The sequence below is a fragment of the Dendrobium catenatum genome, unplaced genomic scaffold (assembly GCF_001605985.2).
Source record: "Dendrobium catenatum unplaced genomic scaffold, ASM160598v2 fragScaff_scaffold_370, whole genome shotgun sequence".
Classification (NCBI taxonomy): Eukaryota; Viridiplantae; Streptophyta; class Magnoliopsida; order Asparagales; family Orchidaceae; genus Dendrobium; species Dendrobium catenatum.
Genome location: NW_021318832.1, coordinates 5308529 through 5336423, shown reverse-complemented (window position 1 = coordinate 5336423; position 27895 = coordinate 5308529). Strand labels below are relative to the sequence as shown.

The 27895-nt window shown below is 35.3% G+C and overlaps 2 protein-coding genes across 2 annotated transcripts; one reads left to right on the top strand and one right to left on the bottom strand.

The window, feature by feature from the left end:
* The first annotated feature begins 701 nt into the window (after positions 1-701).
* Positions 702-10109, top strand: LOC110095462. The gene is made up of 2 exons (XM_020821012.2): positions 702-1275; positions 9884-10109. The coding sequence occupies exons 1-2, from the start codon at positions 799-801 to the stop codon at positions 9887-9889; spliced, it is 483 nt and encodes a 160-aa protein (XP_020676671.1). The 5' UTR covers positions 702-798; the 3' UTR covers positions 9890-10109.
* Positions 10110-10895: 786 nt separating this feature from the next.
* LOC110095452 (DEAD-box ATP-dependent RNA helicase 52B) lies at positions 10896-27304 on the bottom strand. The gene is made up of 7 exons (XM_020820993.2): positions 27144-27304; positions 26156-27049; positions 25984-26067; positions 15556-15798; positions 13653-13820; positions 13365-13478; positions 10896-11686 (listed from the first exon to the last, which is right to left on the bottom strand). The coding sequence occupies exons 2-7, from the start codon at positions 26942-26944 to the stop codon at positions 11150-11152; spliced, it is 1935 nt and encodes a 644-aa protein (XP_020676652.1). The 5' UTR covers positions 26945-27049; positions 27144-27304; the 3' UTR covers positions 10896-11149.
* Between the last annotated feature and the right edge of the window lie 591 nt (positions 27305-27895).

Genomic DNA, 27895 nt, shown 5'->3' with positions numbered 1-27895 from the left:
TTCATCCTCGAATGCCATCGATATCGTCGCACTTACACAAATTGTCAATCCTATAGCCAATTTAACAGATCATTAATTTCATCCCCACGACCCGGATTCAGTGCATCATAAGCCTTATCAATACAATATTCATCACAACCTATAGCGAGATTTTTGTTAGGACCTCCAACGCAATCTACGTCACAACTTTCTCATCTTGGTCCTCTAAGTAATCGTGACATTTAGGAGTTGCTTGGTAGCAGGATTTAGGCCTTATTTGAGCGAAATCCAGCCAAATGGCCTAAAATGCAAACCCAAATCTCATAGCAAATGAAAGCCGTCGTAGACGAAAAAATCCGCCTTTTCGTGCTAAATCTGGGATTTCCGAAATCCTGTTTTTTGTCAGATTTTCGAAATCCGTTGGCTGGAGATGAAGATTTCGCTTATTAAATATGTTCTATAATCAAACAATCACAAGATATTTAATAGGATTTATCATAAATATTACCAAACAATCCCTTAATATTTCATTAATAACGAAGTTAGGAGAGATATATTATATCAACAATAAATTTTAGATCTGTCATTGTTATATTTTTTTTGTGGCTAAGATTTCATATTGATATAGTTTTTTTTTTTTTAGAATAAAATTTTAGGAAAAAAAACTGTGCCAAATAAGATTTAATAAATCCGTTTTTTTTTTTTAATTCTTGTCTCGTACGTGGTGGGCTCAAAGCTCTCTTCCCTACTCCTCACATAATACAGTCTCCCAAGCAAAGCTTCTTCGACGAGCAAGTAAAAATTGCAGAGAAGATAGAGATGGCGATCTCGAAGTTCCTCATTGCCGCCGTATCCCTGCTCCTTGCCGTTACCTCTGCCACCGCATCCACAGTTCACGACGAGCTTTCCAAGTACGGCCTCCCACCGGGTCTTCTCCCCGAATCAGTGATAAACTACTCGGTCAACAGCAATGGGGACTTCGAGGTGGAACTATCTTCTACGTGCTACGTCAAGTTCACCGATCTCGTCTACTACAGCAAAAAGGTAAAGGGAAAGCTCTCCTATGGCCTTATCTCCGATCTAGAGGGCATCAAGGTTAAGAAGTTGTTTGCCTGGCTTCCGATCACGGGAATCCTCGCACGTGACGATGGGAAAAATCTCGAATTTCAGGTCGGGTTTTTGTCTGAATTGCTCCCGATTTCATTATTCGCGAAGATCCCTCATTGCGGAGCGGCGAAGGGATCGTATCGTGGATCGGAGGGGTTGGTTGCTGGGGATGCCCTTGCTGTTTCTGAGGTAGATTTCCTGATCCCTTTTGTCTAATTGTTGTGCGTCTGAAAATATTTGTATGGTTTGAAGACACTGATTAGGTTTTCGGGATCGTACTGATGAGCTAGGGTGGTTTTCTTTTTGGCGCAGGGAGGATTAGAGTTTTTTTTTTTTTTTCGCTTTTTTTCAGGTTCAAGTTAGGATTGTGTTTTTCTTTTACGATTAAAAAGGTTGCGTCATTCTTTCTAGATCCAAGATCCAAGTTCCAATATGGATAAAAGTAACACGTAAAATTTACTATTTACTGATATAACACCTAATGCTCTTAAATGACAAATATACGGAATCTGTCGCTGCCTTCGTTTTTCAGATCCAAAGAAATACTGGCATCTTCCCAGCCCTCTTCCGCTCGTCTTCTTAACTCTAACAGCCTGATCCAAAAGTCTTTTCTCACTTCTCAGCACATATACTTGAGAAAATAAATAATTTCCAGTATTCTCCGCTCCAACATAAAGAACTCCCCAGAAACACTCTCTGCAATTTTCATATTGTCATTGAGCTCAGCAGGCTACAAGCATTACTCCAAGATCCCCAACATGATATGTGGCCGATATTTTCTTAACAATAGCGGCAGATTCCCATTCCCTTTAAAGGCCTGTTTACCAAGGGTGTTAAGCAGGGTCATAATGGAGTGATATGTTTGAGCTATTAAAGAGTTTTAGGTGTTATATTAGTGATGTGGTATGCAAAGGAAGAGGCATGTTCAAACAGAGAACAATAACTATAAAAAGGCCCTTTGCCTAAAGTATAATATGGTAATCTGTTTTCTGTTCTTCTTCACAGGAAGAAGATATGCAAACCACTGCTATCAGGAGGTCTTTCCTCTTGCTGAAATTAGCTAATTAACAGAAAACAAGTCCTGTACTACTTTTCCTAGGATAGAAACTAAGATAGTGGAAACTGACACAACATGACAGAATGCATAGAGAAATAACTAATAGAGAAAATAACTAACAGAGTGCAAAATAAAATAACTATAGGTATAAAATGGCTATGGATAACCAGTGACTATATGCACCGCATCATTCTCCCATAGCAGGTGAAGAATCAAACTCTGATGATGAAAAAGTGGCTTGTGCGTCATCTGGTGGAAGGTACGGTGAGATATCTGCAACATTAAATATAGAAGAAGTGTTAAGGCGACCTGGAAAATCCACAATATAAGCATGTGGGTTGATTTGTTTTAGAATAGGAATCGGTCCAATCTTCCTTCGACTTAATTTTGAGAAAGTTCCTAGAGCGAAGCGTTCACGCCTCAAATGGACCACCACTAAGTCACCTAGTTTAAATATCTTCTGTCGTCGGTGTTCATTTGCTTTTGGTTTGTATTTAGCATTGGACTCGAGAAGTTTGTTGTGAGCATCCTGTAACATGGAAGATAAATGATTGGCAAATGAGGGGGCAATCTTGTTTGTGCACTTGGGTAGTGCGATAATGTCAACTGTGTTGTTCGGCTGTTTGGTGTACACGACACTGAAGGGGCTTCTTTTAGTGGAACGATTCGACATGCTGTTATAGGCAAACTCAGCTTGGGGTGCTCTTGAACAAGGCACGAGAGCATGTTGCCGAGTGTACTGTTCACTACCTTAGTTTGACCGTCAATTTGAGGGTGATAAGATGGTTGAGTTTTATTTCAGTGTGCAGACGCTTCCACAATTCTTTCCAAAAGTAACTAATAAGCTTGACATCACGATGCGATGTAAGGTTTCGGGGAATCCTGTGTAGGCAAACAAATTCAGTAAAGAAAAGGCGTGCAATATTAAGCGCATCGAATGTCTTCTTACATGGAACAAAATGAGCCTTTTTTGAAAATATGTGAACAACAACCATAATGGAATCGTGTCCACATCTTGTGCGAGGCAAACCCATTACAAAATCTAAACTTAAGTCCTCCCAAATATTGTCCGGTACTGGTAATGGAAGATACAATCCACTGTTGATAATCGGTGACTATGATTCACCGCATCAATTAGTAAATAGTAAATTTTAGATGTTACATGTGTTAATATAGTCATATAGATGGATTAAATAGTCTATTGGATTTTGATTTTATGTTTTTCTCCTCGCTTACAATAATTTCTTAGTTAAACTTGCAAACAAGCACTCAAACATATACAAATACATATATATTGATGAATATATATGTTTGATGCACTCATCCTTAAATGCATATACATTTCTACTTTTCATGCTAATGTCAAATTCTTATTCTTCCTTGTTGTTTTATTGTTATGAGATTTAGGCTTCGTTTGAGATGATTTTTTTATTGCTTTGCAAAGATGTTTTTAAGTACAAAAATTTCTTGAAAGTAGAGAAAAAATAGTGATCTAAAACTGTCCCAAACGAAACCTTAGATGTCAAGAAAGTTAATTAACTGTAGCATAGTTATACAGTAAGATGAAAAGTAGCGATATTTAAAGAGCGTAGAGACGGCATGAATGCTGCAGTCTAGAAATAATTCTCTTTCTTTGTTTTGATGTTGAATTTACTACTTTTGAAATTTGGAAGAAATAAGTCTCTTGGATATGTGGTGATATACAATCGTTGGAAATTAACAGTTTCATCCTCATGCATTTATTTGTGGTTTCCATATCAATATCACATATGGTATGAATCATGTGTTGAATTTCTTATAGATTGTTTGTATTGAAGTACGGTTGTTAAATGGGTTATCGATGCCCATTTAATTATGCCTTCCAAAGTTCATTATCCACTTGTATTAATCTAGATTTAGAATGGGCTTTGGTGGACTACTCATATAATTTTGGTTAGATCCATTTGATTTATAATGTATTGTTCATTAAGTTGATGTTAAAGCCAACTCAATTTTTTAGTCTAATCAAAATTAACTCTAATCTATTTAAGTTGAATTTCAAGTAGGTGTTGGAATTGGATCATGATTATTATGAAACAACAACAATAATGAAAAACTAGGCATCCTAAATTGTAGTTAGGCATCCTAAATTGTGCTAGTGTTTTATATTGCATCAAATTATTAGTAATTGATTTTACTTCATTTGTAACTCAACACAACTGGTCAGACAGAGCCCGATATCAATCCCTTCAAATCAAGATCCAAATTCCAACGTGAACCTTAAATAGAAATTGAATCTATGATCCTTTGCTTTGCCAATTCAAAATTTCGTACTCTAAATAAAAAATTGATAAACAATTTTTGTTATTTTAACAAGTATATAGCTGTATTCATTAACAAGGAAAATTTGAATGTAGGGACTATTTAGGGATTTCCTTTTTATTTGTATTCATTAAATAGATGATTTTCCTAAGGTTAAGTCATCTTGCATTTGGCTGAAATTTGAGATCTCTTAGATTTTAGGTTTTCTTTGGGCTCTAGCGTCGTCCAGAGATTTGGGAGAGATCGATCCTCCTCTCGAATTGAGGATCAATTGTATCTTGCTATTTTATGTTTTCCTTTCATCAAATAATACAAATTATCTACTGTTTTCGTGGTTTTGTGAGGACTTTTTATGAAGAATTCTCGATGTTTTGAGAAGATTGATAGGAAATACTCGTGATCTACAATTACTTCCTATCATATCGGAATTTCATGCATCATCTATTATGGAGGAGATGCAACCACAACTGGAGGTGCCGCTTTCACAATTTTCAAGTCACTGATAATTTGAGAGGAAAAATAAGTGAAAAAATAAAAAGAAAAATGAAGGATAAAAAATGATAATTAGAATAATAATCTTAATCTTACATGATTAATAAAAATTTTACAATCGAAACGAAAAAAAAAAAAAGATTATTCTCGAATCATAGCATACATTAAGGATGATGAATATAGAAGCTTTTCATAGAGTGATGCCATTGAATTTAACTTTCATGGTAATCCTGTCATGATAGATTTTCAGATTTAGTGCCTTATTGGAAAATAATATTGAATCACCTAGGGGTAGTGCAAACCCCTTGACATTCTCTGTTTTCGAAGAGATCATAGAAATATAATTTTATTATGGTAGGATCTTGCCACCTAGGCTTGCAACTAATAAGGCAAATCCAATGATTGAACTCACTATTCAAATCAACAATCAAATCCTTCTTCAGATGCACCGAGCCCCAAATCCAATGTTCCAAAGGTTCATAATACGATAACTAATCGTCTTAAATATGATAAGATCTTTATGGAAACCATTGACTAGAGTTTTGTTTAGAAATCTCAGATGATTTAGATGAACTTAAAAGTCAGGAATGTACATCCTGATTTTGAAGAAGAAATTAAATGTATAATTAATGAATTAAAGGAAATCAATCTTAGAACAGAGGATACCCCTTATCCCATTTTCATTAGCTCTTTGTTGAGCGAGGATAAATTAAACAACTTCATTAAATTGACTTTCAAATTTAATGATTGTTTCATCATTTTAATAATATTAGAGTCATTTGTGAACGATTATGTCATTGATATCGAAATAAATCCCTAAAATCTGCCTATGACATCACTCCAAAAATTTTTTGGCTTTGTAATGAGGCATCGTCGAATTAAAATAGATCATTTTTAAAGATTAAATTCAACATACTCTGCAAAATCCTATTCTATAATGGGTCCGAGGCAGTTCTCCTTTTGGAGGTACAACTTTGGTAACTAAGAATCTTCCTTCAAAATCAAATCAAAACTGAGCAAAATGCCTTGCTTTGATTATAAAAATTTGAAGGTCTTGAAGAATGTCTATTGCAAAAACAAAAAAAAAAAAAAAAAAAAAAAAAAAAAAAAAAAAAAAAAAAAAAATCCTGAATTATACAAATCATGGATGATTCAAGCTCATAATAAATTAGTTCGTCCTAGAACTTTCCAAGTATGAGACTTGATTTTAGTTCTTCGGCAACCTATGTTAGCTCAACATTTTTTGAACCAACGCGGTAGGGACCGCTTGTCATGGAGATAGTTTACAAATGGGGTTCTTATCAACTAATTGATTGTAAAGCGGAACCACCCAATGCTTCTGGTCAATAGGTGGTACCTCAAGAAATATTATGCTTGATGAAAATCATATCCTAAATCAATCAAGTCTTCAAGTTCAAATCTCTTCAAATCCAATTATTCAAATTGAAATTTCTGTCTGAATTCAAAATTTCTTAATCCAAATCAATCTCAATATCAATCCAAATTCAAATTCAAAAAAAAAAAGGCATGAGTACCCATGCTTTCTTTTCTTAGATCTAGAAGTAAGTCAAAATTAAAATAAATCTTGGTCTTCTGGGAATAGGTGTGAGTCCTTGAGTTTCATATTTCTTAGGACCTAGTCTAGCTAGTGTTGGGTTTAAGTCTGTTAGGCCACATCATAACTTAGTCACCCTTTAGTATCCTAAAGTTAGGTGTGAGGTCCCCGTGCTTCCTTTCCTTAGATCTAAGGTAACTCAAATTTAAAAAAAAAATTATTTCTATTAGGTATAAGTCTCCCATCTACAACTTTTAGACTTCAGGTTAGGTGTGAGTCCCTGTGCTTTATTTCCTCAAGATCAAGCAAAACAAATAGATTTTTTTTATTTGTTAAGGCTAGGTGTGAGTCTCCGTACTTTCTTTCCTTAGGACTATAACCACTAGTAAATGATAAAGTCTTTTAGGCCCCTTTTCTAGTGGTTCTCTAAAAATTGTTGTAAAAAAAAATATTTTCTTCCTCTTGGAAAATGGCATGCATATTTGCCCTTGATCCCCAACGGAACAGTGGCGAGCTGTTATGGTCATTTGAGAAGGAAAATGTTTCTAACATTCGAAAAAAAAGGAAGGGAAATTTCTCAATATTTCAAAATAAGGTGAAACTCATTTATTTTCAAATATTCTCTTCCAAAAAAAAAATATAAAATCATTCATATTCAGACATCTCTTTCAAAATTCATTAACCTTCAAACTTTCATCAAATGCAAATCAAAGCTTGAAACTTCAAACTCTGTTTAGGATTTCAATCGCAATCAAACTCTAAATCAAAATTCAATCAAATCTCTCCTAAATTTCATTGATTCGGTCAACGTCAATATGTGTAGTATAACTACATTCTACTACGCATATTGACGGTCCATTTGTTGACCTCATTTTTAAAAGCAAAATTCGTAATCACTGCCGTCCCTTCTTTAAAATCAAAATAGAACCGTATTTCAGCTAATGAAATCTATTTGATCAAATAAATAAAATTGAACAACATCGAATCAATCCGACTTGATTCGACTCCGATTCGACTTCGACGCCACCATCAACCTAAATTGAGTTGAGCGAAGCCCAAATTAATTAAAAATAATTTGATTTTTATCAAATAAATTCAATCGAGCGTCGTCGAGTTAGTTTGACTTGACTTCAATGAATTCTTTTTGGCACAACGGCTTTAATCACCTTATTTAATCAAACAATTTTAATATCAAGTCAATTCGACTCGACTCGAATATAATTTAAAGCTGGACGACTTCAACTCAACTCAAACTCAAATTAATGGACAACTTCAACTCAACTCAAATTAACTCCTCTGGAGTTGAATCAACTTCAATTAATTCAAATTGGCTGAATCCGTTTAATCCAAATGTCATTTGGCTTATTTAGTTCAGATTTTCTTTAGCCAATTCAACCCTCAAATTTTCCTCAAGCTTGACATTATCTTTAGCTGTTTGATCATATCAAGAAGGGAGAGCAAGATGGTAATTTGACTTCCTTAAGAGCTATTAAGTTAAATAGACAAAAAGGAGGCTATTTGAGCAAGATAGCTGACGAAATTGAGAGGTAATGAGGGAGCTTGAGTGAAGGATTCAGCTGGTAGTTCTTCTTTTCCTTTTCATTGAGTGATTATTTGCCCTTATTGCCTTCAAATAGATAGTTAGGAAGCAGTTGAAAGGAAGGATTTTTCGTTCTCTGCGTTGTTTTCTTTTTCCTAGAGCTGAAAATATCAAGATAGAGTTATTCTTATTTGTGAGATTTATAAAAATAGCAATCCCTATGTGTTTATTTTCCTTCAAGACAATGCAAAGATAAACCATTAAAGGTTTCTTGTTTTCACCATTTAAACATTGAATAGTGGCAAAAAACATATACTGCAATCAATTATTTTCTTAGGAATGATCAAGATCAATAACTATTTTGGGATTCTTCCATTCATGATTCAATCTTATAGACCATCTCATATGCATTTAAATGCATATAATTTATTCAAGAAAATATTCATAGATTTTCCTTTTCTTAAGTTTGAAAACATTATGGCTGTTGTACTTTTCATCTCTAAGGGAGAAAGAAAAGGCTCTAATTCTATCTATTTCTCATATTTTCAAAAAACATTACGAATTTTGCTTTTAAAAATGAGGTCAACAAATTTATATAATTAAAAAAACTGTACAACTCGCATAGCACTAAAAACATCAAAATAAGATAAAAAATTACACTTACTTTTACATAAATCTTAATATTTTATGTGTTATATATATGTAAATCCTCCGAGTAACCATTGAAATTAGAGAACATGGTGGACTCAAGTTGTCACATCTCATATAGCAACAACATTAACAACGTCAAGTCTTTATCTCACTATATGTGGTCAGCTACATGAATCATTTTTCTTTATTATGCCATGTTAAAAGTTAAATTCTCATTTAAATCTAATAAAGAAAGATAATTTCTAATATTTTCTGATCAAGTCTTTTTAGGTCTACCTCTACTCTTCTTAACATAAGTCCAATCTAATGCATCTACTTTTCTAACCGGCTCTTCGGAAGACCGCCGTTTTATGCCACATCTCATACAACTTGCAGTAAAAATAATTGAATATTGATATAAAAGTAATCTATAGGCTATAGCCGATTTCTGCTTAACAATTTAGCTGCAATAGAATTTCTGCAATAACTGCTTAAGACAGGGTAAGGAGGCAATGGTTATTAGCCACCTTACAAGAACGACTATCGCATGATTTTGATCAATGTTCTCTTTAAACAAATCATTAGATATCATTCATCAATCTCTTCATCGCTATCAAAACTATATTGTTCTTTCGTCACTTTTAGATTTTATTTGGGGCAACTTTCATACTGCTTTCTAAAGCAATATTTTATTAGAAAATTTTCTAGTTCATACACCAAAAGAGACTGCATTAGAAAATAATGAAGTTAGTACCAAATGAAGCCTTAGTATCAACTCTTCTCTCAGCCTGGTAGAACATTTTACTGCTATGCTTTTGTTTTATTTTATGATTTATATTTGCTCTTATTGTCCTAAAATCTATTTTTCTATGATGAATCATTCCGTATCATAGATTTACATTTTATACCCAACAAATATATTTTCCTAAATCTTAGCCTCAGCCCATGCATAAATATGACAAAAGGCATGGAAATTGGAGAAATTATTTTGTGCGGATGTCGATCGTCGTGCGGAGACCAATCAGAATGCACCACGTCATCCATTGCTCTGTACTGCTGACGTGTGGTGCATGCTGGTTTGTCTCCAGATGACATTCTGCGTCCGGTCTCTATACAAAATAATTTCTTTGCAAACTCAGGCTCGAGAGAAATGTAGAATATAGAGAGAGAATGTGATCTCTCTCTCTCTCTCTAACAATATTGTAATTTTTATGCTTCACAGGTTTGAGCACCTGCAGTCAGTCATCCAGAGCCTTAACTGCAAACATCAATTGGAAAGGGATGAAGTCTATTTTATTTCTAAGTAATGTTGTTAAGATGTTGCAGCATCTCCTTTGTATTAATTAGATAACAATAAACTGTCTTTTGTGAGTTTCAATTATCATCTCTGTATGATTTTCAGCTTCCTGTGGAAGCTCTATGGTAAATAAAGAGTCAAGTTCCAGCAAGCCAGCCTCAAATCCAAATTAAATATAAAAAATGATCAATTTCGACCAGAGTTTTTTTTGTCTTTTAGTTTATATAAAATAAAATATATTTTAATTTGTCAAACCACTGCTTTTGTCTCAAAACAAAGTCTTAGAAATAAATAGTATTAATTTATAAATTTGACTAGCAAACAAGAGTCATACATTAAATAAATTCTACATCTATAATAAAATTCACTAGAAATAAATAGTATTAATTTATAAATACATTTAATATAAAATATGTATGCATAAAATAAAATTCACATCTTAATGTTAGTGTGATCAATCTTGTAAAAGCCAAGAAAAATGCAACGGCAACAAGAACAAATAATGAACAAATGTTTACGCAAATATCACAACTTGTAGGGGCTGTTTGGTAGCAGGATTTAGGCTGGATTTGAACGAAATCCAGCCAAACGGCCACAGTAGATGAAAAATTCCGCCGATTCGCTCTAAATCCCGAATAATCCCAGATTTCTGAAAACTTGTATTTTGACGGATTTATGAAATCCATGATGCTAGAGGAAAAATCAACTCAATAAATCCTGCTCTATAGCCAAACAGTCACATGAGATTTAAGAGGATTTATCATGAATGTTACCAAACAGTTTTCAAAATTTAAGCCTCTAAGGATTTTCAAAATCCGGATTTAGAGGATTTACGAAATCCTACTTAAATCAAATCCAGGAGGCTACCAAACAGCCCCGTATAGATATATAACTTAAAAAGAAAAAGAACTATTAATCATGCCTTCAATAAATCATCTAAAAGATATTTTTCATGGAAACTATTATTTTAAAACAAAACGAACAGTAGGGTCAATCAAACAAACGCTAGATACAACCAACCAAACAACAATGGAAGCCAAATAAAAAGAGACATTACTCATTAAAGTGAAGTCAAAAAAGGGGGGGCAATTACCCCCATACCTTAATCCTTAGATATTAAAGCCTAGTCAAGAATATATAATCTTAAGAAATAACAGACAAAAATACAGTGTTAAGACATGCTACCAAGGATCAGTCCCAAGCGCTTGTAAACCCTGGGTTGTTGCCTCCATAGCCTCCGCCGCCACCACTGTATCCGGCCGATCCTCCACCACCATAACCGCCACCACCGCCGCCACCGCCACCACCGCCGCCATAGTAATCACCGCCACCGCCACCACCCCTGTTATAAGAGTCCCTCCTGAAGTCACGGCCACCAAAGCGGCCTCCACCGCCAGAGCGCCGATTACGACCGACGCCGACGTAAGAAGATCGAGCTGCATACCGACTAAGCCAGGGTGGTACCTCTTGGTTTGACTCCAGCATGAGCTCAGAGAGAGGTCTGGCCATGGAGGTATTGCTATCATTAAAGAAGGCGGTCGCCAAACCTGACTTTCCTGCTCTCCCTGTTCTTCCAATCCGGTGCACGTAGTCATCAATGTCATTAGGAAGGTCGAAGTTTACTACGTGAGCCACATGTGGAATGTCAAGTCCCCGAGCTGCAACATCAGTTGCCACCAAAATTGGAGCCTGACCACTTTTGAAAGATCTCAGAGCATACTCGCGTTCCTGCATTTAAAAAAAAAAAAGAGAGAGAGACTTCAGACAGCAAAAAGGAAATAAACAATAATCAGTTGATGAACAATTACTTAGACCACTCCAACTGAAAATTTCATTTTTCACTCCAAAATGCCGTGAAACTGAAAAAAATACCGTGATTCGTCCAATCAAACTCTAATTTTGCGAAGGTAACGTTCTTTCTTCTTTTCGCGCGTTTCTTTGGTAAGTTAGGTAGACACAGAAAAATAGCGGAGATGAACAGTGCAACGCCAATATTAGCGTCCCACTGTTCACCTGCAACCAAATAACGGAAGTTTTACCGGGAGCTCTCCAGCAACGTCATTCAAGCGTTTGGAGTTAGGTTGGAGATGCCCTTACACCTCAATAGAGTAGAGCATCAATTTTGATGGGTACAGGTGAAGTATGTGGAAAGAAACAAAAGAAGTACAGGTGAAGTTGTATTATTAAGTGGAAGAAGCACCACAGCTGCGATGTTAAGATGAACAATTAACATATTCAGCAACGATCAAAATTGACAGGCGTTGCAGAAACAAATCTTGAGGAAACTCAAGTTGCTAAAGAAACATTTTCTCCAAGGGAGGATAGAGGACCTCAATCACAATCCAGCAAATTCCCACAGCCCAACCTTTTCATGTCTATTCGATCTATTATACACAAAAATCATACTTACGTCGCATTGGAGGAGATCTTCGCCAAAATCAGAGTGAAAATAAACCTAATAGCATCCTCACAATGACATGATTCAAACCCAGCAATCCAAAATGACTCAATGAGTTCGCTTCTTTAAAGAACTATGGCCAACTTTATATCAACACAAATATAGATGGTTTGCACTAAAAATTGTTTTAAGAAGCAGTAAGAAAGCCGTCCCAAACGAAGCCTTAATCAACTATCATTTAGCATCATTGGGGTGGGGGATGGGGGGGGGTTATAAAAAGCTTTCGGACACAATCAAAAGGTCGTCTTAATATGGCAGAAAATCACAAATAACTAGGATTATGAAAAGAGATGGTAATATACACCAAGCTCTGGAAAACCTACTGGAGGAGAAATTAGAATAATAGGGACACCTTTTTATATTAGGAATGACTTATGTTAAGAAAGGTAGGGCACAATGGAGAAAAAGGATTCATGTAGCCGACCCCACGTAGTGGGATAAAGGCTTGATGTTGTTGTTGTTGTTGTTGTTGTAGGGACACCTTTTTATATAAAAATAGATTGGCTTCGGTCTAAAACACACCAGAACCTGGCTCACTAACATGATTAAAACCAACTTGTTTAAAGACGTGGGTAACAAACGATCACCCAAGCCAACGATTATCAAAAGACAAATCTAGCTTTTTGGTTACGGCAACTTGCTTACCAAATGACAGTGGACATTTATAAATACAAATAATATATCTTTCTAACACAAAATCTTAAAAGAAATAGCATCAGCAATAAAATACAGTTCAGGCCAACATAATTGTTGTAGTTACCGCTGTATCTTAATAATTGCTGTGTAAACTCATTAATAAAAACTACCTCAAACAAAATTGAAAATAAGCGCAGCACTTAATGATATTAAGAATATTTTAGATTTAATAACATCACATATGTCCTTCAAGTTAATCAAAAGATATGCTAAGCAGTTACACGTCGATAATAATGGGAACAGATTTCTTACTTGCTGTGTTCTATCGCCATGAATAGAAGTTGCAGGAAATCCATTCATACATAACCAATGCTCCAAGGAATCAGCTCCTTTCTTTGTCTCCACAAAAACTAAAGTCAGCGCTTGCTGCAGCGGTAACGTAGAAGTAACAATTCAAAAAGGTTATAAAAAAAATAAACACAAAATAAACAAGAAAGAAATATTGAGCTTTATCAAAGAGTCATTGAACATAACAAATAAATTATCCGTAAGATTTAACTGGATGCATGGGAGTGGGAAAATATAATCAAGGTATACTACCTTTCCCTGCACCCCGTTTGCTCTTTGGGCATGAAGAAGATCCATAAGATGGCTTCGTTTATCAGATTCTTGAACAAATTCCACTCTCTGAACGATCAAATCAGTGCTGGACCCAACCCTTCCCACAGCTAGGAAGATATATTTCGAAAGAAAATCAGCAGCCAGTCTCTACACCAAAGTCATCAGCGTGTCAAGGCAAACACAAGTTCTAGCACATAACTATCAGATGTCCACATGACATGAAGATATCGAGAAACCAGTGTAATAAAAATCACCACACAAAATATACTTTTTTTTTATCCTTGTTCTCAAATTTAATTCATCATCATCATCAGTCTTATCCCATTTATTTGAGGCCGGCTATATAAAATTTAGATTCCTTTCATTAGCTTTTACGTTGGTATTTACACCAACAGTCCACATATTATCAACACAAAAACTTTCTTACCGAGCCAAGGACAAAGGAACAGCAGTAATCAAAAACAAATTGCAACAAATGATAATAATAATAATCATAAATTGTCACAAAAAAAATGATAGTAACTAAGAAAAAGTAGTTAATAAATGAAGGGATTGCAATACTATGATTGGTCCCACAAAGGGACCCACCCTATGTGTGTACATGCAAAATTCATGAGGGGTTTATATCTATAGCACTCAAAACTTCACCACCGATATATTTAACATCTAAACTTCACTATTTACTTATGTAACACTTAAACAACAAAAATACAGCTTACCCCATTAAAATTTTGCACGCCGTCCAATCCCCTCAAGACTTCATCATGTCACCACCTTCCCATGCCGTAAGTTCCATAACCCGCTTCGCCTGCCACCGGTTCGCACAACAATGATCTAGTCAATGCTAACAAGACCCATCGCAATCTTCAACAAGATCTTGTCGCAGCCTGTTCGTCCCCTTACTATCTAGATCCTTGCACGGCCTCCTTGATTCCAACCCATCATGCCATCCTCATCTCCGGCCCATCGCGACATCCTCATATTTGGCCTGTCGCAACCTTCGTCATGGTCTAGAATTTTGTTGTTAATGGAGCTAAGGAGGGTGGTATATTATGTAAATAATACAATTTAGGTGTTAAATCCATAAACAGTGAAGTTTTGAGTACTATAAGAAAACTATGGGACACAAGAAAACCTCATGGAACCATTTTTTATATCAATTGACTACCATTGACTTAGGCTTACTGTTTAAAAAGAACAATCTGGGATGATTTCCCTTTTGCTGTCTTTCCACTCAAGAAACAATGGCAAAGCAGCAAACAAACAAAGTTGTCTTTATCATTATTTTCCAAATAATGATCCGAATATCATCAAATAAAAAAAAATGGAATAATAGATACCAACTCAGTTGGAATGAAAATGTAGCCAACCTGAACCAATTGCACTTGACCAACACTCATCGCCAAGTCATTTCATTTAAGAAGAAGGGAGAGAGGATCAATAATTTCATCACGTCACACGTGATACGTAAAAGGTACTTCAGCCACTATTAAAAACTTACTATGCACAAATTTCTTCAAAAAGTGCCTCAGTACTAAGAAATACTTACTTTTGGTACAACATGGCAAACAAAATTAAATAGTTAAGAACGATCAATCAAGAAACTTCGCATCAATGGAAACTGCATACATTGAGATGTAGAGAAACTGAATATTAGTCAAGGATAATACAAGTTATTAAACTCACCTATGCATGTAATTGCAAGGTCATTATCAAGAAGATTCCAGAGCCAAATGGTAAGACCAGCACAGTTATACTAAAATCAAAACAGTGACATGCATAAAGCAACCCAATAGCATTCCATTAATGGTACATAAATTAGCATATACGCAACAAGTGCCAAGATGATAACAAAGCGTGATGCAGAATCAAAGAAATCAACCTGAATCTCTTTTGGAAAGGTGGCACTGAAGAGCATAGTCTGCCTCACACCTGGCGGGGGCATGTCCATCTGCTCCACAATCTTTCTGATCTGTGGTTCAAAACCCATATCAAGCATTCTATCAGCTTCATCTAAGGCCAAATACCTGATCATCGATAATGAAACTCTAGCCCTTTCAAGCAGATCCACCAATCGGCCAGGAGTTGCAACAAGGACATCAACGCCCCTCTCTAGGTCTCGCAACTAATAAAAATAATGCAAAATAACGATTAGAACAAAGAATGAGGTATAATTAAATAAAGCATAAAAATAACTGAATAAAACAATAATAAAGTTCCCAAGAGGCAAGCAACAAAAAACAATGTATAAATCAAAGATCCGTTTTTTTAAGCTGTCTATGTGGGCATGTCCATACAGGCCACATACTTAGGTTTATATATTGCATGGTGAGGTAGAGAGGATGGATAGGCAAAATTAACTGCTAGACTTGCTTTAGCTCGTAATTATTTTTAGCTTCTATATCATATTTTGGGATAAGAAGAGTAGGAGAAAAGTGTGGAAAGAGTTCATTGAAACCCACTTACCATAAATTGAATGCGGCAGTTGAGTGATTAAAATCATTGCCTCAAAAAGAAGGATTTCAAGGGTTGAGTGCAATAATTATCGATGGACAACACCAACGTGTTTAAGAGGACCTCAGCATTGCAAAATGGGTCTGCAAAAGCACTGAGTAGATTGGCTCTTATTTTTAGTCGCGGATTGAATTGAGGACTCGAGGAAGAACTTGGCATAGTTAAAGCAAGGAACTATAGTAACTAGGAGTTACAACCAAAGAGATTTAGTCCTGTGAGAGGATCGCAAGAGGATGTCCTCCGAGATGATCAAAGGAAAATCTTTGAATATAACAATTTTAGGTTTGTGGATGGGTTAGGAGGTGTTCTTGAGCTTTTAAAAGTGTAATCATATGGTTCGGGCTGCTTGGCTTTCCACATCAATCATTTGTTTGCATTTCGATGGACAACCAAGATCATACATAGAAGACTATTTTGAATTTACATCTTTCCTCCCTTATTTTGGATCTATGAATAGTTTGTGGTCTCAAAATAAAGACTTTGTTTTCCAGCACCATTCCATCTCAAATCAACAAGTTTCTGCGAGCTTTTTGTCCAATCACGGCTCCAAAATGCAGCTTAGTTTTAACCTTTTCCTGATTGAGGGATAACATATATAAGTGTAGGAATTGGTTGCCGCCAAGAGGAGATGAGCCAAAGGAAGGAACTATAACTGAAGTTGAGAGCATAAAGGCGGTGAGCAAAAGATAGTTCCTGGTGATGCTCGTTGAATCTTCAAATATGGCAACATACATATGGGCAAATGTGTCTGGAAGAAAGGTACAACATCTGTAATGGCATCACAAGTGCTGGAACAAAGAGCAAAGCCTTCCAATGATGCAAAATATGGTTTTATTAAGGCAGTTGATCATATTTCACATACTAAGGCAAAATTGATTAACATCACTCTATTTCTTTGTTTCCTTTTCCCTTTCAAGCTACTAGGGTTCATGATCCTTAAGAATAACATGCAGGTGGTCTCCAAGAGAAATAGGTTGTGAGCGAAAAAGTTAAGCAACCTCATCTCAGCAATTACCAACTGTGGAGGTGCTATTAAAACAATTCTTGAAGAGATGCGTTACTTTGTTATGCTAGAAAAAGAGAACATGTGAGAACAAGGTGATGATCACGCCTAGAGGAAGTAGTGATTCCACCATCCCTAAGTTATGAGAATAAAAGATGAAATTAAATAGTTATGCTCTTAAGTTCATTACCAAGTTGGCATGAGCATTTTTTTACATTGTTTTATGAAAATAATTTCTTGGCTATGTCTAAGTAAAAATTGCACTAAATTCAAAAGAAATTAAAAGAAATGTTGAATCTAAACAAGATAATGTAGTTGAAGGGCTAATTGTGCAAGGAAGTAGAAACCAATAACCAATTCAAGCTCCATGTCAAAGGAATGAAGAAAATATTTTCTTTTTCATAAGAAAGTCATTTTAAAAAGTAGTTCCCAGAGAAAAAGACGAGCCAAGAAAAAGTCAAAGATGGAGGAGATGTGGCACCAACAAAGAGAGGGTATGACAGTGTCAAGGTCCTATTAATCCTGAATTAAAATTCAAATAAGGGACATAATAAAAACTCTTGGTGCTCCTATAATATGACACAAATAGGAGTTGGATAGAGTTTCTGAACAAAAAAGAATGTGGCATTGTGTATTTTGGAAACAACAGGGCAAGCAAAGTTCAAAGTGAATGAGCCATTTGAGTCAAACCCCAATTATGGCACAGAGACTACTCAAGGATGATGAATGTGTTTCTATGTTTAGAAGAAACTTGATTTCCCTGGTGAATTAAATCGCAGCGGTAGCAATTTTAAATGTGATGATAAAAGCCTAAATGTGTGCAAATACTCTTCAATCATCATAACAGAAATCTGTAATCTTGTTAATGAAACCATGCTGTGACATTAAAAATTGTGACATGAAAGTCAAAGAGAGCTACAAGAACTGTGCAAACAAAAGTTCTCTGGGAACAAGAAGCCTACATATTTGAATCGTAAGAACATCTGTGGTGGAAAAAAAACCAAAACGTTACTTCAAAACATAAATCTAAGGGATTTTTTTTATAAGTGCATTTAGATCTGTAGTATACTGCAAGAAGTGAGTCACATATAAGAGTAAAGAATTTGTCTTTTATTAATGATATCATTCAAGAAAGTTATGGATATGTTTCTTGAAAAAAAATTTGAAACCTATGAAAGTTTGAAAATAATTAAAACTTTTGTTTGAATCTCGAACACTAAAGAAGGTCAACATGCTAAGGAATAACAATATCTTTTGAGTTTTGCTCATATCAATTCAATAACTTTTCCATGGAAGCAATAACTAACACGCTATCTCACACAAAAAGGAAATTCTTGTATAAGCCATTCCTAGCTTTCATTGCTACATGCCTAGACATGTAAGGAAATAAGTTATGCTAATTGGAAGAGATTGGTATAGCATGTCAACCTTCCAACATTAGCATGGTTTATCAATAAGTGGTTTTAGGAATCGTGGTATATGGTTGGCTGTGGAATATATATTGGAGTGGATATAGGCAATGCTTCCTTTTTATATAACCACAATGGATCCAACAAGAGGGGGAGACAAACCTAGCAGGGTTATCAATAAGTGTGTTAGGATAGCATGTCAACCTTTTTGCATAACCATAATGGATCCAACAAGAGGTCGATACCAACCTAGCAAGTGCGTCGGTATAACATGTCAACCTTCCTACATTAGCATGGTTTAACAATAAGCGTGTTAGGAATGGTGGCATATGGTTGGGCGTGGCATATCTTGGAGTAGATACAGATGATGCTTCTTTTTCACATAACCATAATGGATCCAAGAAGACGGGAGACCAACCAAGCAAGTTTAGAACCTATTGTTTCAGAGTCAAAGGACCTCCATTGGGTCAATTCCTACTGGAACAATTACTTTTCAAATGGACCAATTAATGGAGGGTGGAACCCGAGAAAAAACATGAGGTAAATCGTATGGCAATCATGAAACAAATCATTAAGGTTCTCCATCTATCATTTAGGAGGGTAGCCTCTAGTTGACTTGATTGACAAGCAAGGCGTGGCTTGACCCAACATGTCGAGGCCAACATCTTTTCATCAAAATCTATTTACCAAGGTTATGCATGCAGTCAGGACATTAGCAATTAGTAAATCCAACCGCTAACTCATCGTGATTTCCCAATCAGCAGAATGACACTATTCTTAATTAGTGTTAACTATGATGATTGTTATCTTAATTTCAAAAGTTGTCCTTGATTGAATGACTAGAGAGTTCAAACTGACCTGCTCCAATTTCCGACAACAAAGATACCAGCAACTGAGATGTCATTCCCAGCACACTTAAGTTATGCAAGCTTGCACGTAAAGTTTGTTGTTAATATAAAACAGATTAAGGATGATGAAGAGGTTCACACAAGCATAATTTTACTTCGAAGCCGAAGAAGCATCAATACACCCAAAAAAAAAGTTAACTGATGAAAAGTGCTTCCCACCACCGAAATAGTGCTTCCAAATGGCATAAGAAAGGGAGGGAGAGGGCAATCATTTCACTCAAGATTATTCCAGGATCGAGAGAAAAAAAAAAGTGAGATGACTGAGTGAAGAGAAAACTAATAGATGTCTTATAGAGATTTTCTCAAGAGCTTCAAAAAAGGTTGCCACATTCTTAAAAAAAAAGAGGAGAATGATGGCATACATAGAGCAAACTGAACATGATTCAACTTAGTAGCCTGCATCTACAAAGTAGATCAAGGTGAGGAAGTCTACTATAAAAGGAAAATTGTATGTGTAGACAAGGTTCACATTTAGAAGCAATGAAGGGATGAAAAAGGGCAAAAAAGGGACTCCGTTCCCTATTAAAGGAGTTCCATGTCTCAACAAGATTACTAGAAGTTCTCTCACTTCGTGCTAATGAAAGTTTTATTGGGAGGCAATTGACCTCTAATTGGCAGCCTAAGGAGCCATTGTAATCATCTAAGAGTGACAAACGTTTACTTCTATCTTTGGTAGTATCTAGTACGGAGAACATGAGAATAATGAAATACATAGATCAGAATGTATGTAATTCAACTTGTAACCTACACCTGTGAAGTAATCAAGGTGATAAACCCATTATAAAAGTTAAAATGTGCATTGAAGGTTCATAATTATCTTTCACGCAGCAACAGAAAAAGGGATGAATAAGAAGAGGTAAACGAGACTCCATACACTATTCTAAAAGTTCCATGTCTCAACGGGATAATTAAAAGCCCTTTTCACTTGGTGCTAACCAAGGCTTTTATTGAGAAGTGGTTGACCTCTGATTGGCAGACTGAGGAGCAATTATAATCATCTAAGAGCAACAAGCAATTACTTTTATCTTTGGCACATCTAGTGTGGAGGACAACTTACACCCCTCCCCTTTTTTACTTTCTTTGAATGCACACAACCTAGGTCAATAGCATGCAACATGGTAGAATAACACAGAATATGGGTGTTTGAGGGTTAAAATATCCTCTGGACTAAATTTTTGAAGTTGATCAGGAGTCTATATACAAGGCTTGACTCTGGGGTTGAATATCGGAGGGTTGTTGGCTCCATAGGTACTTATCGGCTTGGGGTTGATAGAATGCATCGACGGTTGATCAAAATGAGACACTAAAATTTAGCAATAGGACATGAATTGAAGAAATCGATTTGTTTGTAACCCATAGAGGCAACAACCAAGATATGCTGAATTGGCAAACAAGCGGGCATAGGCATGATAAACAACAGTTGGTCTAGGACAGCAAGCGAATAGTCAAGCCTTAGGAAACAACAATAATAATCTAATAAGGGGTAGGGCAGGAGTGAAAATAGGCGTGTACTACCAAATTATTGAATAGGCCAAGTTGAAACAGAACCAATGTGCCTGAGAGAAGTCATCATCTGTGTGATAATACCAAAGATCGAAAGAGTCAACATTATAGATATTAACCTCAATCCAAATGATTGAAATAAGCTCTAAGCAAAGGCAAGTAAGGCGACAACAACTAAACAGCAAATAATGAAAACAATATTAAGTGGATTGTTGTAATTTGTGGCAAAGGAGAACTTCCGGATGGAAGATTATCAAAGTTAAGCAATCAACAACCGAGAGTGGGTTTAGAGAAGACTTGGGGCCCAGCTGGTCAAAAGGTGTAACCTGGATTTGAGCTTCTTCCAAGGCTTTCGATCTTGAATACTGTCAAACACAAATAATCTTCTGATTTGGTGCAAAAAAAATAGGCATCACATGAAACCTGCAGCTAAACAAAGATGACCATCTCCTTATCTAGATACAAGTGCGAAGATAAGATTAATTGAGATGAAAAATAAAGGAAAGTGAATGTCAATTGAAGTGGGATGTTCGAACCAAATAAGTTGGAGAATATCAGAGTGTTGAGGTTGAAAGCTGTTGATGGGCTTGACAATAACATGGAGGCAAAATAGTTCAGGTTAAGTCAAAGCTATGTCCAATGGATCCCAAAAAGTATGACTTTTGGGTCTAAATGAATAATGAATATACACAAAAAGGGCCAACCCAGCAGAGCATATACTACAAAAAGGGCCAACCCAGCAGAGCACTTGGAAGCAAGGCCAATAAAAGCAGAGTAGATTAGGGAATTTCGTAATATTTTTTGTTACGTTGGCATACATGTTTTTGTACCTACTTTCATGTAATATGCAAATAGATGACCCCCTTTTTGTAAATGCACTGAAAAAATCATGATATAAAACGTAAACATATTTGCAAAAAATTGGTTTTGTAAGTGTTAATTCTTGTCTCAACTTGACAGTCTCTTAAATTTGTATAGATTGATATGTTGTTCAAATGAATATCCAACTATACTATTTCAAACAAATTGGTTCATGAGAACTTATGAAGGGATCGTTATGAAAGAAGCATAATCTCTACGTACTTATGAAACTAGTTATTAAAAAATATTTAAAAGCCGAGCAAGCAAGTAAATTTTCACTTGTTGTTCCCTATCATTATTTCTTCCTATCCTCAAGCTCTCCACTTTACAAACATGATAGGAAATGCTTGTAGAAAACAATTAACCATTGGCTGAAATTGAATTTCAGCAAAGCCACCAAGCAAATAACAAGAGAAAATATAGAGAATAATACAAACAAAACCCTTTTTATTGAAGTAGCTATGAAAGAAAGACAATATACAATTGGATTTTCAATTGGAGTGGAAGATCCAGCTCTCCCAAATCCCTAATTGCCAGCTAGATCCCACTCAACCTAAGAACAACCTAAATTCAGCAAACACAACATAACCCTAATCCCAGGGAAACAACCAACTTAAGGCAAACAACAATTTTCCAAATCCACAAACAGCCCTCCTATATTGACTTTCCCTCCTAGCCTGTCCCTTTTCTCCTATTCAAAATTGCCCTTAGGCCCCACCCAAAATGGCGGGCAATCATCCTAGGCGAAAGCTTGTTTCGTCTGAAACAAGTGGAAGCCTATTTCGCCTCAAATATGCTAGAGCCGGTCCAGGAGGGACCGGTCTAACAAACCACTAATGATATTAGTTACAAATATAATCCATCTAGAAACTTCTTTCATTAAGCCAAGATAACAATATCTTTCGTCCTTTGTCCAAAAAATTATCTAATATGGCTCAATATTTTCCAGCAACTTCAATACCGAATTTTTGTTGGATTTTAAACATTGCATCCATTCAGAGACTACTACATCCAATAAGATAAATCCATCGTTTTCAAAAATCTTAATCAGCATCAAACTCAATAGAATAACCTCCTAGAAAAACAAACCATGTGAAGAGCTTAATATAAATGAATTATGTAGAAAGATTCCTATCTTAAAAAAAAAAAAGAAAGCTCATTGCTTGGTTTCTTTATTAATGATCGTGAACTAGATTCAAATCTAGACAAAAAAGAAAAATAGTATATAATGTAAGGGATGCCATCAGTATTCATTATCATTGTAAGTGGGTGCTTCAACATATGCACAATCAATAATATTTTTTTTAATAAGTTATAGCCAAAAGAAGTGTATCCCTAAATGTGGGAAGTAATAGCATCTTAACTGTCAAGCATTTGGATTTTGATGGCTCACATAAAACAGCACCAAGATGTACAAATTTGATGAATGAATAAACATGCATAACATGCAACTATCAACAAAGCAAATATGCATATAGGCACTAGTAGTTATGTGAAAAGCTTGAAGCTCACTTGATAATCGCTTAAAATTGGATCAAAATAAAATCAATGTGTTCCATATGGCTAACTCAAAATTAGTTTGATTCAACTCAAGATCAACCAAATATGTGATATATGTGCATATATGTGTGTATTATTATATACAAATTCCTATATATTTATTCATATTGCTTAAGTATTGTATATATAGATAATATAGATCAACTAAAAAAATATTTTATAAAACTTATAAAACTGACTCGATTCAACTCAAAATTTGAATTGCAATCAACCATTTTTGCCTCATAAAGAATTTTCTATAGTCAAAATCAAAATTTTCAATTTCAAGTTTAGGTTGGCTCACTCATACTGGACCCGATATCACTCCCATATACAACTTGACAAATGACAACCTTAAGAAAATATAGCTCATTATTGCACAGAAATTTCACACCCTTGAGCCAAGCTACAATCTAAAAAGGAAATAGATACAAATAATAAAATATAGAGATGGAGCAAATGATGGGTAAGGATGGGTGTCATCTAATTGTGTAAAGCAAATTCATAAAAACAAATAACAAGCATTCAAGACAATGGCTAAAGATTGTATCTGTAGAGCATAAAATAAATTTAAGAGGCCCTTAGTGAAAATAAATAATCCAAATATTCATTTTACAATAATTCAAAAGCAGTTACTTAGAACTTGCATTAAAAAAGGTTGATTAACTGACAGAACAATATAAGACAGTAGCATCAATTGAAGACAACTGACATAAGTCATGCTTATGGTAATTTTGCATGTGCCATTACAGCAGCAATAATGTTTCAATTTTATTTCCACAGGTAAAAAATCCAGATAACACGTCAATAGCATAAGGTGTATGCATATCAAAATCATCCCTAATAGTCTAAAGTGATAACCAGAAAAAATGAATACAGGAAATAGAAAAAAATAAAAATAAAAATATGTCAATGGAAAAAAAAATCATTCTAATCAATGAATAAACATGCAAAACAAGCAACAATCTACAAAGTAAATTATGCCATTATAAGACATGGCCAATAGTTATGTGCAACACTTGAAGATCACTTGATAATCACTTGAAATTAATTAGCTAGAAATCAAAATCAATTCACTACACTCAACACAAAATCAACTGCAAATGTGATACATGCATATATATATATATATATATATACATGTGCGTGTTATCATAAGTATACATAATTGTATACATGCATTCATATTACATAACACATAAGCATCATATATATAGACAACAATCTAGCTTAACAATAAAAAAAATTATAAAACTAAAAAACTTGGCTTGAATCAACTCAAAATTCTAATTGTATTCAATCACTTCTGCTTCCACTCAAACTCGAGAAAGTCAAAATCCAAATCTTCAAATTCAACTTAAAGTTAGCTCACCCAAACTGGACTCGATATCACCACTATACATAACTTGACAGCCCTAAAAAATATTTCTCACAATGGCATAGAAAGTTTACACCATTGAGTCAAGCTACAATCTAAAAAAGGTAAAAAAAAACATTAGAAAACAAGATGCAGAGAATAATGGGTAAGAATGGGTCTCCTTTGATTGTGCAAAGCAAATTCATAGAAACAAATAACAAGCATTCAAGGCAATGGCTAAACATATATCTGTTCATCATACAAGAAATTTAAACTACCCTTACTGCACATGAGTAATCCAAATATTCATCATACAATGATTCAAAAACAGTTATTTAGACCTTGCATTAAAAAAAGAGATTAACATACAGAACAACATAAGATATTATCAATAGAAAGCAGCTGATGCAAGTCATGATTATAGTAATTTTGCATGTTCCATTACAGCAAAAATTAATGTTTCACGTTATTTTCATAGGTGAAAAATCCAAATAACATAAAGTTTATACATATCAATATCATCCATAATAATCCAAGGTCATATTCAGCAAGAAAATGAGCATAGCAGATAGAAAAAAACAAGAGAACAAAAATTTGACCGTAAAAAAAGAATCATCTTATAAATAATATTGGGAAATTTACATACATATCACTTTATTTCATGCTATTTACGTATCTAACACCCAAAATATTAATATTACAAATCTACCACTCATATACAACTTTAATCTCAAATATACCACTCATATAATTCATTTCTACCATTCATAACATCTTATAAACTTTAATATTTCATTCAATGCACCCAAATTTGTTCTATGGATGGTAGACATGTAATATTATGTTTTGGGTGTTAGATATGTGTATAGTAAAAAATAAAGCGTTATTTATGTAAATCTCCCAATAATATTATAGCAAAGCTAGAAAATGCCACTCAGTAGTGCCAAAACAAGAAACAATCTACATATCACTAAACTCAAAGCTAGAAATCTAAAAACATTGTGCATATAACACTGAAAATGCTAATGAGACCAAACATACTCAGCCAAATTCTATGCACAAAACACGCAGCCTGATCTCCGTAAAAATATGGATTAACGAAAAGAATGCAAAGTTGTCTAACATTCGACCCAAATTGTTCATATTTTTGTACCATACGTCACAACACAGTTGAATCATTAAGCAAAATATGAAAATAAAATAAAATAAAACAAACCTGCTGATTAACGGGGGCTCCACCATAAGTAACCACCACCTTAACACCAGTTTGATAAGCAAATTTCCTAGCCTCCTCATGTATCTGTGAATAAAATATGGAGCGACAGGAGTAAAAACAAGAAATGCAAAGAACAAATATTTATAGCCAATAATAACTCAAATCAGCATACTTGAACAGAAAGTTCACGGGTTGGCGATAAAATCAGAGCAAGTGGGTACACAATCCGAGCCCCTCTTGTTTTCTGTAAAGGTGGGCTCCTCATTATCCCACTTATAATAGGAAAGCAGAATGCGGCAGTCTTTCCTGATCCTGTCTGTGCGCAAGCCATCAGATCTCTTCCTGATAGTGAGATTGGGATTGCATGTCGCTGCACTGGTGTCGGCTTCACATACTTGCATCTCCTAATATTCTCATTTAAAGCCGCTCCAAGATCAATCTCAGCAAAGGTATTAGCAGGCGGAGGCACATTATCACCGCTAGTCTCAACTGGAATGTCCTCATACGCATCAAAATTGATCCCAGTGTTCTGCAGATCATCGAAAGCAGCTTCTGCTGTCTCATCCTCATGTCCAAAGGGATTGGGTTCCCGATCCCTGCCTCGGTCCCAACCACTGGTCCGGGAGTTCCACCCACCACCACCACCACCTAAGGGACGCCCACCACCGACGTTTGGGCGGCCCGCATCATGGCCACTACTGCCGCTTCCCCAGCGATTACCACCAGAAGGTACGGAGAACCCTGAAGGCTTAACAGCGGAAAAACCGCCGTCAGAGTGAGAAGGGGCCGGGGGATCTGAAGCAGCAGGACGATTACGGAGATGAGGAGGGACGTAAGAATTGCGCTCAGGGCGAGAAGTCACCGCAACACCTGCGCTGGAGGACGAGGTGGTGTTGAATCCAGAGGCCGCGCCCGCCGAGCTCTCGGCGTTCGCGACGGAATCAGCCCATGATGATCGCATAATTGGAAGGACAAACACGCTTTAAACCTAATCCCAAACACAGCCCAAAGCACGTCGTACAGATCGAGAAAACAATTCCAGTATGAAATCTAATGTATATCTCTTCTGCGAAAACACAAATCAAGCATCAAAAACACCTCGAAGAAAGACGATCTAGCATGCGAGATCTAGAACAGATCCATATCGGACGGGACTGTACCTGAAAAGAAGAAGCGTCCCACCAAGAAACCCTAGAATTGATTGATTTTCCTTCGCAATGGTCAGAGAGAAAAAAAAGAGAACAAGAGAACACAGCAGAAGAAACCCTAAAAGAAATAAGCTTTTTTGCCACCGAAAAATATCTTCGACTTGAAATAGAATCCCTCCTCGCGAAATTTAATTTAGCCCAATTAAACAATACCAGAGAGCCGTATACCACCGTCGGATTGACCATGCGGCATTTATTGACGGTTGGGATTGGATCACACGTTTTCCGATGCAGTGAGCAGGAGAACAAATTCTGAACGTAAAAAAATGTGCTATAATTACACGGACAGAAATATTGACCACATAATGGAACTTATAGAGACTTTGGACTTCAATTTCGTTGCAAGTCTTCAGCATAACTGCATTTAAATTTTAATTTTAAGTATATATAATATATTTGAAATACTTAAAATTATTGGATTGGATAAAAATTAAATATAAGAATTACTTATTTTGTCAAAAGAAAATAATTTTGAAATTTTGTATTATACAATTTTAATATATATATATATATATATATATATATATATATTTGAAATTGGCTCATTTATTATATTTTGTATGTATCTTTGAGGCATGCCGAAGATATAGCAATAAAATGTGATTTTTAATATAATATTTGAATTAAAAATTATTAGAATTAATTTTAGAACTATCTTAGCTTCGATTTCAATGAATTTATAGTTGAATTGATAGTCTCAAAGA

What these genes read in the sequence shown, in the direction of transcription:
- LOC110095462 (XM_020821012.2), top strand. Translation starts at nt 799, where the DNA reads ATGGCGATCTCGAAGTTCCTCATTGCCGCCGTATCCCTGCTCCTTGCC.
- LOC110095452 (XM_020820993.2), bottom strand. Translation starts at nt 26,944, where the DNA reads ATGCGATCATCATGGGCTGATTCCGTCGCGAACGCCGAGAGCTCGGCG. An exon ending in CCCGTGAACTTTCTGTTCAA is followed by an intron (nt 26,068 to 26,155) that starts GTATGCTGATTT and finishes TTTTATTCACAG; the next exon opens with ATACATGAGGAGGCTAGGAA. An exon ending in GAGCCCCCGTTAATCAGCAG is followed by an intron (nt 15,799 to 25,983) that starts GTTTGTTTTATT and finishes TATTTTTATTAG; the next exon opens with TTGCGAGACCTAGAGAGGGG.